This window comes from Penicillium hispanicum (assembly GCF_028827665.1).
Source record: "Penicillium hispanicum strain IBT 35686 chromosome Unknown utg000008l_segment0_segment0, whole genome shotgun sequence".
Taxonomy (NCBI): Eukaryota; Fungi; Ascomycota; class Eurotiomycetes; order Eurotiales; family Aspergillaceae; genus Penicillium; species Penicillium hispanicum.
In genome coordinates, this window is record NW_026623200.1 from 2,924,671 (window position 1) to 2,936,725 (window position 12,055).

Genomic DNA, 12,055 nt, shown 5'->3' on the forward strand with positions numbered 1-12,055 from the left:
CCTTTCCATATTTTAAGCAACGACTGAGCCTGCATTCTCAAGCTGCCAGTCCCTTAGAGCAACAAGGTCGCTGTCCATAATAAACTCCCCAGCCCCCATCTCAAACGGCGACGAACCGAGATCACCAGCAGACAGTGGATTCGGGGCATTTCCCACGCTCGGAGACGCAGAAGCAAGTTCGTCTAGATAATCTGTTTCGCAAGTGTCAGCTCTGCCCTTACATACTTCATCACGCTGGGAAGACTGACCAGGCCCGACTATGATCTCGTTCAACTGCTCAAGATAGTACCGACACCGGTCAACTAAACGGTTCCCTTTCTCGAGCTTTGAAAGAGCTATTACCGCGCGGCCGGAATACTCTCGGATTCTGGTGGCGTGCGCAGTGACCGTCGACGAGTTAACAGCGCCAAGAATGACGAGCGCGGCGTTAAAAGCTGGGGAATATCAGTCAGTCATGGGATTTTAAAGGAAGAGCTGCGGCATTTCTTACTATAGTAGAGCGAAAACCACCAAGCACCTAGCAGACTCTGCTTCCAGTCTGGTTTCGAGACGACCCAGCCCACGATATCGATGATGGCCATCGCAGACTCGCTGCAGATCTGCATGCTGTTCTTCCCGATCTGATCTAGTAATTTGGCTTCTTGGGAATCATACTCGGCGGACCTGCCCGCGGTGATGAATTTGACCAGGACCGGTCGGTGGAGTAGCATCCGAAGATTCAGATAGCGGAGCGTTAGAATGACCCGGAATTTCCAGGTGTAGTACTGATAGTTCGAGGGTCTTTCTCTGGGGATCCGGTCGAGGTATGCAGTAGAGATGAGTTGCAAGGGCTGCTCGAGCGATCGCTCCCATGAGAATAATTGCTGCTCCATGCTGAAGATGTGGGCCACTGTTTCGCTGACAGATGGCGGTGCGTCGCAAGCGAGATTCTGGCCATATAGGACATCGAGAACGTTCCAAAGCTGCTTATACAGAGTGCTGTCACGGATGTTAATTTTGATGGCATCGTCTCGATGTTTGGGGCGACTTACATTGTTGAGTTGAAGAAGCACAGGCTGAGAATGGATGTTTCGCCGAGTGCAAATGCAGACGACTTTTCGGCCCCTTGTTTTGAGGGCAGTTCAAGCTTGACATAGCTATCTGGAATGGCTGGCGGCCTCCCAAGCATCATGCTCAGGGTTCTGCAAGATTAGTGTTATCCCTCGAACACGGAAGAATTCACGGCTCCTATCCTCACCTGTCTAGCACGACGCAGCCATACCATGTGCGCTTGCGTGTTTCGTGCTGCAGTGGCGAGCATGTCCTGGAGGCGATGCGGGAGTGCAATCCAAGCTGAAGAGCAGCTTTAACTGCCAGCCCATGCACAGTCCATGCCTGAACAGACTTCTGTGTCCCGTGCAGGTACTGGGCCGTCAACAGTAGAAACTGGACTATTCAACCACAAAGTCAGCCTCGCACCTCATCCCGAAATCAATCCAGATGGATGGTCGCCTAGGAGCTCTTACCGACTTCCAAGGAAGTCCCACGCAGCATCTCACTTCCACACAAGCCCATAGCACGCTGATAAAAGACATCCGAGCCTGCAGCCCGCACATCCGCTTTGGCACCGCCTGGCACGGCAGTGATAGACGACATGGCCAGAACCATGTTCAACAAGCCAAGCCAAACTCTCCGCCCTTTGGTGAAATTCTCCCGTGCCATCTGGTGATACGTATCCAAGAAGACGGGCGGGTGTATGTACGGCAACAAAAGACCCGTATTCGAGAAATACCGCTGGATCAGCTCCAACGTCTCGGACTTGCCAGGCAGGGCAAAGATATCGACCTGCGGTCGGTGGTCTGGCCCAGATGCCCGGCCCGGCGCAGATGGAGCTCGCGATGCGCTCACAACGCCGCCTTCCGCTGCACCGTGCAAAGCCATATCTTTCTGTCGGGGAAGTGCCTCTGACAGATGTCGCAGGAATGCGACATGCGACGACGGGCCTAGTGATCTCTTAGCACATACCCAGAGCCAGAATGCAACGCCAACCATCGAGCCTACCAAAGAACCCCGAGTCCTCTTTGTCGGCAAGCGTCATTGCACGGCCCGAGGTCGCTGTGCCTGTCATATCTGGCACAGGCGCAGGCACAGCGCTGTGTGATGCATCTTCGCCTCGTCTCGCGACAGGCCCCGTCCGGTCCACCCGAGCCGCCAATCCATCCAGATCGTCCCGGACGTTCAGCAGCGTGTCCTCGAGCTTCTTGACCCGGTCCTCCAGGCCGTGCAGGTAATCCTTCTTGACGATGACGTTCGTCGTCGTCCGCAGCGGAGTGTAGACACACTCGAAGCCGAACTCGCGGCATTGCAGGCACTGCGGCTGGGTCCCGTCGCAGCGGGACTTGCGCGTCCGGCACGCATCGCAGGCGACTGCGACGCGCCGGCGCTTGAACGGGGGTGTGTGATCGTTGTCAGGGTCGAGCTCTTCGGATGGAGCCATTGAGCTCTGTTGCGGGTTCTGATTTGGATTCTAGTTCGGGTTCGGGTTCTGGCCGGGGGTGTCGGGGATATCTGGGTTGCGTCGCGGGGATCGGGCGGGTAGAGGCGAGGTCACCGCGGGACGGCCGGATGGGTTCACCCCTGACTCAGGGTTGTGTATTCCCTCTAGTTGTCAGATAGTCAGTTATCCCAGTGATATCGATCACATCTTCCAACATTACTACCAGTCTATAGCCTGTCTCTAGGTAATCCCGCAAGGGTACACTAGCAGTAGCAAACCTCTTATACATCCAATCGCGGCGCCCGTACACGTCCCCATTGGCCACGATGTACATAACACGGCCAGCAAATGGGAAGACCGAGGTTGCGGACTCGTGTGACATTGACGATTCTTAAATTGCAGATCGCTTTAGCCCCTCTTGCGTCATGGCTCGGGATAGTCAACTAGTTATATGTAACTAACTAGTTAACTTTGCATGACTTGCATATCCCGAGTCAGTCGGCACTCGAGTGAATCGGCTGATGCGAGTCATGAACGCGAATAAGGCGACGACACTAGGCGCTGGCGCTGGCGCCAACTCGTTATCGGTATCCTGGCGCCGGGAAGCATGTCCATCTCTGCATGATGCATGCAGGTCGGAGAATAGTTCCTTGTAGAAGTTTGACTTCATATGGTGCCAGAACTAGAATATGCACAGGTAGTCCTAAGATAGGTAGGGTTTAAAGCAGATCGACAGTCATGACTGGCGCTGGTAGCAATCATGTACGGAATCGAGTAGGAACAAGGAACTCCTACAATTACGAGACCGGAGGATTGGAAATGCATAAGTTTCATAGTATAGCCATGCAGCATATGGTATCAATAAACAATTGTGAAATCATGCTGGCTAGCAGGCAATGATCAAGTCCGGCCTAACCAAAGGCATGCCCCAGACGCCAGCTGCCTTACCCCAAGACAGACATGTATGTTTTTCCTGTAAATAAGTCATGTTCACCCTTGCCCTTCGAGGAGGCACAGCCATCAACGGAGGGAGAGGACCCATGACGAAGAATAAGAGAAGAGTTATACGTAGTCTATGCCTTAACGCAATACTGGTATCCCTTCCAGAGATTGCTGCACGAGCCATACAAACCCGGGTTCCAGCCAAGGAACTGGGCCAGGGTGATGCCGTATTGGGACTCGACCTTCTCGCAGTAATCGCCTTCTTCGACGTCGGTGTACTGCTGGCAGGAGGAGATGGCGTAGGGGTACTTCGGCAGAGCCGAGCCTGAGCCGGACGCCGCGCTGGGGACAACGGTGTTGGCAGCGGGGGCCACAGTCGAGCTGGTTGTCGTCGGTGTCCAGACGGGCTGAGCAGAGGCCGTCGGTGTCCAGGCGGGCTGGGTAGTAGTCTCAGCCTCGGCCGGGGGAGTGTAGACAGAGGTGCTCGAGGTTGTGGTAGTCGCTGCGGCTGGCCAGGTGGTCGTAGGCTGGTAGGTAGCGGCCGGATTAGCACTGGATGCGACACTTGAGCTGCTGCTACTGCCAGTGTCACTGCCAGTGTCACCGCTGCCACTGCTGCTGCTTCCACTCCAGTGGCTGCTGGTCAGAGTTTTGACAACATCAGAAGTGCAGGAACTGGGGCCAGTGTCCCAGCCGAGGAGACGGTTGACCACGTCAGAGGCGTAGCATGGGGTCGCAGTGTTCTGGCCCAGGTTCCCATCTGCAGGGACACTGCCGGCGTTGTAGCAAACGAGGGCCTTGTAGTAGTTGGCGACATTCCCGGTGCCGCCGTACCTGTTCAGACAATACTGAAGACCGTTCGTGCCCGTGGTGCCATCTGCAACCATCTCGCCAATCACCGAGTCGGGGCAGGGAGTCAGCACCGTGCCGTTGTTGCAGGAGCCGGTACCATAGTAGCTCTGCATCAGACCGGGGTTGGACGCGCCATTGTCGGAGGTCGGGGCACGAACACAGCCGTTGCTTTCCTGCATGATAACAGCAAAGATAACCCGCTTGTCGACACCACTGCTGGAGGCCAGGCTTTCGACGTGGTTCTTGATCGAGGTCATCTCCGAGGGCTGAGTGTTCTCGACGCCCCACTGGGCACAGCTCTTACTCATCTCATCTTTGTTGTTGTCAAACCTACACCGGACGCAGAAGAGTTTAGCGATACACCATGCAGAGGCTGCTAGATCTGAGCCCACTCACATCTGGTTGAACTCCACCCACGCGCTGACCTCGGGCCACCCATTGCTGACCTCTCCGTTGCCACCGAAAACCGTGATATATGTGGTGCTGCCGCGTTCCTTGAGGGAGTGCTCAGATCCTACATCTGCGGACAAGCCAGAAACATTGGACGCGACTGGTGCCCCAAGAATTAGGGGGAGGCTGCCAGCAGCCAAGATCTGTGTGGAGGTTAGTATACATCCCGACCAGTATAGAGGCACCACTCACGAAGGGTAGGGTGAACATCGTGACGGAGGGGAGGAAAGAGTGCCCAGCACGAGATGCGACCGAAGACTAGCTTGCTGAAGAAAACATTCCGAGAGCAACGGGGGCCGTCAGCTATATACTTATGTGGACTGGGGGGGTGGAGACGAGGAGGAAGTATACGATTCAGGCACAGGAACACCACCATCCAGCGCATCGGGCCAATCACGCCCAAGTGGGCACCTTGCGGCATAGGAGGTGAAACAGGCTAGCCTCCGCTGGACCTGTTGTGCCTGGCAAATTGCCATGCGTGGCAACGATGGGCCTAGTTTCAGGTGAGGGATCATTAAGGCGGGGAGGCTCGACCTTGCGTGGGTGATTCGAGTGAGTCGAGTTGATTCGAGGAATTGGTGCGCGCCACTGCGATCGCCGGTCGGCCCTCAGCTGCGCAGGTCGCCCAATGGCCGCCTCCAACTGGCCGGTGGGGATTTCTTTTCGTCTCTGAACGTTTGTGCGTTTGGGTTACATTTGCCATTTGCGAGATCAGAATCATTAATTAATCTGACTCTGGTTTTGGGGCCGGTGATTACTGCGGTCAACCCTATTAGCACATCTCCGAATACAATACGCAAGCACATCCTGCGCTGGATACTCACATTCCGCCATCAGGCTGGCACAGCTTTCCACACGTACTGCCCCATTCACGTTAGTACTCGACTGAAGCCCCAGTGTGGAAATTTCCCGAGGTGAGACCGTCCGCGCAGGCGTCAGACCTGCGCGGCTGGCTTCCCAGCGCGAAGGGGGCCGGATTCCTGGAAGGGGCCATAATGCAACTACGACGGGTCCCGACGGAGGCTAGGAGTGCGAGCAGTCCGGATCTGGTGCAAGTATAGCCGTCGGTGGAGGGATCCTGACCTAACCGTGCTCGAGCTATCTCGACGCCATGGTCTTAGTGTGATCCTGTTGGTGACCGATGGGGGGAAAAGGATCGCACCGGACACCAGCTGTCCCCGCACATTGCGCGCCTATCACTGCACTGGGAGGAATTCTGTATATAATTCCACATAGCGGTCCCCATCGCCACGGGGGCCTTTTTCTTTCTGGTGCGCAAGGCTGTTGGGATGACGTGAGGAAGAGGACCTTCCGAAGTTATTCTCACCAGAAGCGTTGGCCCCGATATCAACGCCGTGGGGCCAGACCAGATCGCATGCTCCTTCTTCCACCGGACATTGGATGATAATGACCGTCTAATTGCCCTCCCCGGGACGTAAATGTCGTGCACAAAATCACACGGGGCACATCAATAATGCATCGCAGGATTCGCGGACGGAGCTCGGGATCTGGAGATGGTCCATGACCACGACGACGTCTTACCCGACACCAACTGCGCAACATCGGTCTGGTCAGATCGGTAGACTCCGAGAGCCTCGACCAGGGGGCGGTCGTGGACTCGACACGGGCATATACTTCTGTATATACACCGTCTCATCCGCTTCGACTAACACTAGCCCGTTAACGACCGAGCGTCCGCCCCCGGTGGCGACGCGACGGCCGTGTTCACCACACGGCTCGCTCGAATCCTCCCTGAGCAACAGTTGATCGGATTTCCCGTGGTCGTGGCCAAAAATAAACAATGCGAGGCCTGATCTTCGTATCTATTAGCCCTGCGCAATGGGTGGCCCCGTTCCCATCTTCTCGGTCTGCTTGCGCCTTCATCACCAACCATGGGAGTGAGCAGCAACGGCGACGCGAGGCTGTGGTCATGATGCTCCATGTCGCGCTGCATCGCAATGGCCGTGTGTCGGTACGGTCGGCTTGGGACTAACTCTGGGACAAGCTTGTCAGCACGATCTAGGTTTGGTCGGATGAACTCTGCCTCCACACGCTGGGGATAATGGTCGGAGTTAGTCGTGTCATCTACTTTCACAGAGCAAGCGTATTCGATAAGGAAGGGGAACAGAACTGACAAACATCCATTGATTGATGTCTTGTGGGGGAGAGGGAAGGAAAAGAGAGCTAAGGACCGCAGGTGAAGCTCAGGGAGAGGGCTGCCTCAGGCGCTCCACTGCCAGTCTTGCTTCCTTCCAGATCAGCGGAGAGCTTTCTCCTCGGAGTCCACGATATTGGTGACTTATTCGGTCGTCCACATGGAAGGTTATTGAAGATGAGGCCTTGCCATCTCACCAAGCCTTCCTTTTGACATCTATTCTGAATCGAGGCGACCTTGGAATTATACTCACTCTTATTTGAATGCAGGTTACTTTACACAGATGCTGGGCTTACACCGGGAGTGTATCCCCGATTGCCTCCAGAGGCAATTATAAGATGGCTGGAGAGAAGAACTCGCGTCGAACCAAAGTCTACGTTCAATCTGCCGTTAGAGTCAGCTTGGGAAACACGGGAATCATCATCCAGGCCCAGGCACAGATAGGTATGTTTCCAAGGTTGCTGGCAACTTGCAAAGTCAGCATTCGTCCAGTGCGACTGCCCAGGTGAGAAATAGCACTGGTTGATCTGCGCAGGAGTCAAGTCTGCGGTAGACAATGACAGCTGAGGACGTCGCACTCGCAGGCACCTATTTAAATCAACAGCACCGGAGGCCTCAACCAAGCATGGCACCTCCTTGAGCAGCTGTGCCTCGTGTTATACTATGGATGCTACTTCTACTTTGGTCCTGGGTGATCGATCCTGGAGAGATCGATATAGTGGTCTGTTGGCTTAATTGTAAGCTACACGCCAGCCATACCTTGAAAGACAGGGTGGGTAAGATGGAGAAGACAGACTTGTTACGAGAGGCTGCGGTACCAGGAACTCGATGCATCTCGAGACCAGTGCCTACTAACGCTAGATCAATACTAAGATTCTCATCCCATCTGCTAGTTAAGCAATTGAATTGTTCCAAGAGCCCGGCACTGAAGTAGATATCTATCCTCCCAACACGCCCAGGCATAAAAAGGTGAACAGCCAATTTTCTCACAAAAAGCCAAGGGGCAGATGCTGACGGTAGTGTAGTGCCAAAAGCAGCCTTCTCCACTTAGCCTAGTGTAGTTTTTAGCTTCTTTTTCCTCCCTTCTCTCCCCAGCGCCCATGACTCGATCCCTTCTGCTGGCGTCTGATCCCATCCTTATTTCTTCTTGGATCTGATCTGCAACAGAAATGTGCAGATCCCTTCTTTCCTAGTTGTCGTATATGACCCCGCAAGGAATGAGCTAATTAGATTGGTTCAATGAACTAATTGTAACGGGTTGAAGCCCATTCTAGATCACAGCTAGTACACGCCCTGGGCATATATTAACCTGCCGCGCCGGTAGATAACTATGTAGATTCCTTTGATCTAATTTTACTGTAACTAGCCCGGTCAGATACCAGTCTGGCTACGTTACGGTCTTAATTTAGCGCGCTACGAATATATCCTCCTGGACTATTCTTCACTTCTAAGGATCGAGGGCGGTCTTTTGCAATCGATCTCTGCCGGTTCCTGTTATCTCCTCTTTATCACCATCACTTTTTGCTCTTAATTAGCCATGAATAGTCGACTAGCTAAAAGTATCCTATTCAGGTTGGTTGTGAGTTCCGTGTGGCGCCCCAACCCGCGCCATCGAATGGAGCACCCGAATAGGTATAGTTAAACTGGGCACGGTTAGTGCCTATCATAGTATTCTGCGAGACCTGACATCTGCCAGGCGGCTCCAAGATTACTATATCTAGCATAGCCTACAAGTCGAGTAAATCTCAGGGAGCCTCACAGTTCAGTTATTGGCGGGTTCTATTCTAGATGCCGATCTTTCAGAAATAAGAATCTAAAAGGGGTTTGACTTACCTTACTAGTCGACGTAGGGTTTGCGAATGGAGTAGAATTACTTGAAACATTACTTGAAACTGGACGGATTGCCTCTCTTCCATCCACCTTTTCCATGTCCTCTTTTTTGCCATCTCCACCGCTATGGATATCGTCATATTTGCGCTGCTGTTCATAGCCTCAGTGGTTCAAGGCTTGCCTCCTCCCACAAGCCCAGGTGACCTTCACATGCGGTCGAATGCTCCCGAGAACATACTCAGCCCGCGTGTGCTCCAAGCGCAAGAACTATGGGATAGCCCAACCACAAAAACATTGGTTCTAGCTCAAGATCGTCCTGACGACGATTCCCAAACCTTCCCCGACGCTGTCGAGTCATATGCCGAAAAATACCACAACGTCAATTGGGAAACTATGGTGGTGTTTATATCAATGTCCGGGATTTATACTTTGGGGATTCCGTTGACCTATTTGGATGAAATCTTCGGGAAAGAGGGCGAAGTCAAGACCGCTGGCTCTTCCACCCGGGCCAAGTCTCGAGAGGATTTAGTCCAGGAAGTCAGGCTAACTGAAGGCTTTGGGGGTATCGAGCTACTCCTCTTCGGGATTAATGGGTGCTCCGAAGGGGCTTTTCAGGCCTTCCAGAACCAAGAGTCCATGACCCATCCTATCACAGATGCCTTCATCTGGACCCGGGAATCCAAGACCACCAAAAGTGGTGAGACGTATTTTTGGACGCCGGTGGCAGATGCTATCAAAGAATTGATTGAAGAACGCTTGAAAGGATCGATTGTGGTGAAGATCCAGTCTTTCAGGACGAACCCGGCGGACACAAAAGCGCTCACACATGCCATGGTTTATCAAAGGGTTAGCGTCAAGACGTTAAGTAACCAACTAAGCATCATCACAAATCTGTGGTTAGGTGCGCGCCTTGTGTTCCACAGCCACATTTTAGTATGACTTGGGTTGCTGGGTGTCTTTACTTCCCTTTCTGAATGGTGTATTCTTATGCTTTCAAACCTAGTGTAACTAGCAGGGAGGTCTGAAGAAATCATAAAGCCATGGGAGTTGGCGTAGATTGAGAGTGGGAATCTTGTATTTCAGGTTAGATACAGGTTTTGGTCGGATATCTATCATTCTATCATGGCATGGCTGGATCGTTGCATATAGATTCTTATAATACTCTTTTTTTCGTATCTTTCCGTTTCCTGTTTAGACATCATTAGCATGCACTCATAAAGGCAGGAAACCGACTGCCCAGCCTTTTTATACTGTCTGGCCCTATTTCCTGCCTGGATCGATTCCTGTCCCTGAGCAGGATGCCTTGAGCTTCACCTCCCTCTTCACTAGTTATGTAGTAGTACACACATATATGTACATACATACACAATTCTCTGTACTTCGAGACAACGGCCAGAATGCTTAAATGGCAGCACATACGACACGATCGGGATGGAATTGATAATATGCATCACACTCCGAGCGGGATTTTGTTTGCATATGTAAACAAGTATACACAAACTAAGCTTCTCAAGTAACTCCCGAGTAAATCCTGCCAAATACTCTGTCGGATATAGTGTCTGCTGGCACCGAAAAAGGGGTAACCCCATAATATATGCGGATGTGCAGGTGGCGATGCTGAACCCGCGCCGGCGCTCCTGGCAAGGGAGACCAGATCGCCGGCAATAGTAGACCCAGCCTCGTGCCAGCACCAGATCTCATTGGACCAGTGGCATTGTCTCAGCCACGACGAAGGGGATCTGCGGCGGATTGGTCGGCAGTGGGTATGTTGGTTTGGAGACAGGTAGGAACCTAACTACTTGTAGGGATAGCTATGCCAATAGCTGCCTACAGCTACGCTAGACAAAGAGAAAACACTCAGGGATCAAAGAAACGAACTTGATTCGATAAACTCAAGAGCCATAACGAGCAGGCATGGGAATCCTGATTCCGCGTGCGTGCATCACGTTGATTTCGTGCACTGGCGTTCATTTCAGAAGCGTGGTCGTCGTTGGACTCATCACCGGCTCTCCCGCGCAAGGCATGAGGGATGTCTCCTTCGAAACCAGTCCTGAAGAAACCATCCCATGGGAACTTTTGATCGATGGCGTTGCTTGGGAGAGCCAGTATTGGGAGGTGTTTTTTGGTTCGATGAAGCGGGCCCATCACGGGTAGTATTGGCACAAGACTCCGAAGAGGAAAAAGCAATTCTATGAACATGAAACAAAAAGATGGTAAATGCGCTGCCCACTGGGGGCGCGCGGTGGAAAAATGAGGGTTGGTAAGAGAATGCAAGAATAAAAAGAGGCCTGACTGGATGGCGAACGGAAGGATCGAAGCAAATAGACGCTTCAAAATGGACGATTCATAGGAAACGCATAGATGCTTCCATCATTCCACTGCCAGCCCGGAACGAAGCGAAGATAAGCGATAAATGAAAATTCATGTCAGAGACGGGGTGCTTGATCCAACATTCTACCAGAGATGTCCCGCCGCAAGAGCATGCGCGCGATCGACGCGGCGCATTTACTCGATATACCACTTTGCGCCGCTGACACGGCCGGCACTCATCGACGACAGAGCACCGAACAGAGCACGCGACAGATCGATAGAGTCGTTGTCGCAGCCCATGCACTTGTCGACGACCTTCCCGGTCTTGGTGACACCGTTGTAGGTGATCTTGACGGACTTGCCGCAGTCGTCGAGCGACATGATGCCATGGGGTAGGGCGAGCACGAACTCGCTGTAGCCGTCGTTGACGGTGTTGCAGGCGCTCGGGCTGGTGGCCAAGGTGGCAGTGTCGTAGTAGGTCAGCTGGCCGATGCAAGGGGAGCCCTGAGAGCAGGCGCCACTGTAGCCACTGCTGCTGCCGCTGCTGTCGGATGAAGCGGACGTAGTGGCAGCGGGGGCAGGTGCAGCGGAGGTAGTGGGAGTCCAAACGGAAGTGGTCTCAGGCTCAGCGGGGACAGAGGGCTCCGGGGCGACCGAGACCGAGGTGGTTGGCTGCTCGGTGGCCACAGGAGCAGGTGCCGGGATGCTAGTAGTGGCAGGGGGCTCGACCTTCTTCTCCTCGGCCTGCCAGGCTGGAGTGCTCTCGGCAGGCGCAGCCTGGGAAGTGGTAGTGGTAGAAGTAGTGGGCTGGGCCACCGGGGTAGTCTCCACGGCGGCGACAGGAGTGGTAGTGGGTGGTTGGGCGTAGACCGTGGTGGTGACATCAACGGTGGTCCAGACGACGTCGGTAACGGTCTCCCACACGACGGCACGCTTGTCCACGGGGATAGCGACACCAGAGATAGCAAAGAGTGCGCTCGCAATGGCGAGAGTCTTGGTGATGGGAGCCATTGGATGGGTTGATAAGTCGAGTCGACGCA

General features: G+C 53.6%; 6 protein-coding genes across 6 annotated transcripts; 1 reads left to right on the plus strand and 5 right to left on the minus strand.

Annotated features, from left to right (window-relative positions):
* Positions 1-12: 12 nt before the first annotated feature.
* Positions 13-2,476, minus strand: N7459_009902 (uncharacterized protein; the record flags this gene model as incomplete). The annotated part of the gene is made up of 6 exons (XM_056949070.1): positions 13-434; positions 491-978; positions 1,032-1,181; positions 1,238-1,430; positions 1,506-1,982; positions 2,041-2,476. 6 exons carry the CDS (start codon positions 2,474-2,476, stop codon positions 13-15), a joined length of 2,166 nt encoding a protein of 721 aa, XP_056796295.1.
* Positions 2,477-2,506: 30 nt separating this feature from the next.
* Positions 2,507-3,146, minus strand: N7459_009903 (uncharacterized protein; the record flags this gene model as incomplete). The annotated part of the gene is made up of 2 exons (XM_056949071.1): positions 2,507-2,640; positions 2,939-3,146. 2 exons carry the CDS (start codon positions 3,144-3,146, stop codon positions 2,507-2,509), a joined length of 342 nt encoding a protein of 113 aa, XP_056796296.1.
* Positions 3,147-3,549: 403 nt separating this feature from the next.
* On the minus strand, positions 3,550-4,930 carry N7459_009904 (uncharacterized protein; the record flags this gene model as incomplete). The annotated part of the gene is made up of 3 exons (XM_056949072.1): positions 3,550-4,600; positions 4,667-4,863; positions 4,913-4,930. The coding sequence occupies 3 exons, from the start codon at positions 4,928-4,930 to the stop codon at positions 3,550-3,552; spliced, it is 1,266 nt and encodes a 421-aa protein (XP_056796297.1).
* Positions 4,931-6,392: 1,462 nt separating this feature from the next.
* N7459_009905 (uncharacterized protein) lies at positions 6,393-6,865 on the minus strand (the record flags this gene model as incomplete). Its single annotated transcript, XM_056949073.1, has 2 exons — positions 6,393-6,805; positions 6,856-6,865. The coding sequence occupies 2 exons, from the start codon at positions 6,863-6,865 to the stop codon at positions 6,393-6,395; spliced, it is 423 nt and encodes a 140-aa protein (XP_056796298.1).
* A 1,966-nt stretch (positions 6,866-8,831) lies between these two features.
* N7459_009906 (uncharacterized protein) lies at positions 8,832-9,644 on the plus strand (the record flags this gene model as incomplete). Its single annotated transcript, XM_056949074.1, has 1 exon — positions 8,832-9,644. One exon carries the CDS (start codon positions 8,832-8,834, stop codon positions 9,642-9,644), a length of 813 nt encoding a protein of 270 aa, XP_056796299.1.
* A 1,566-nt stretch (positions 9,645-11,210) lies between these two features.
* Positions 11,211-12,026, minus strand: N7459_009907 (RlpA-like double-psi beta-barrel domain-containing protein; the record flags this gene model as incomplete). Its single annotated transcript, XM_056949075.1, has 1 exon — positions 11,211-12,026. The coding sequence occupies one exon, from the start codon at positions 12,024-12,026 to the stop codon at positions 11,211-11,213; it is 816 nt and encodes a 271-aa protein (XP_056796300.1).
* Positions 12,027-12,055: the final 29 nt, after the last annotated feature.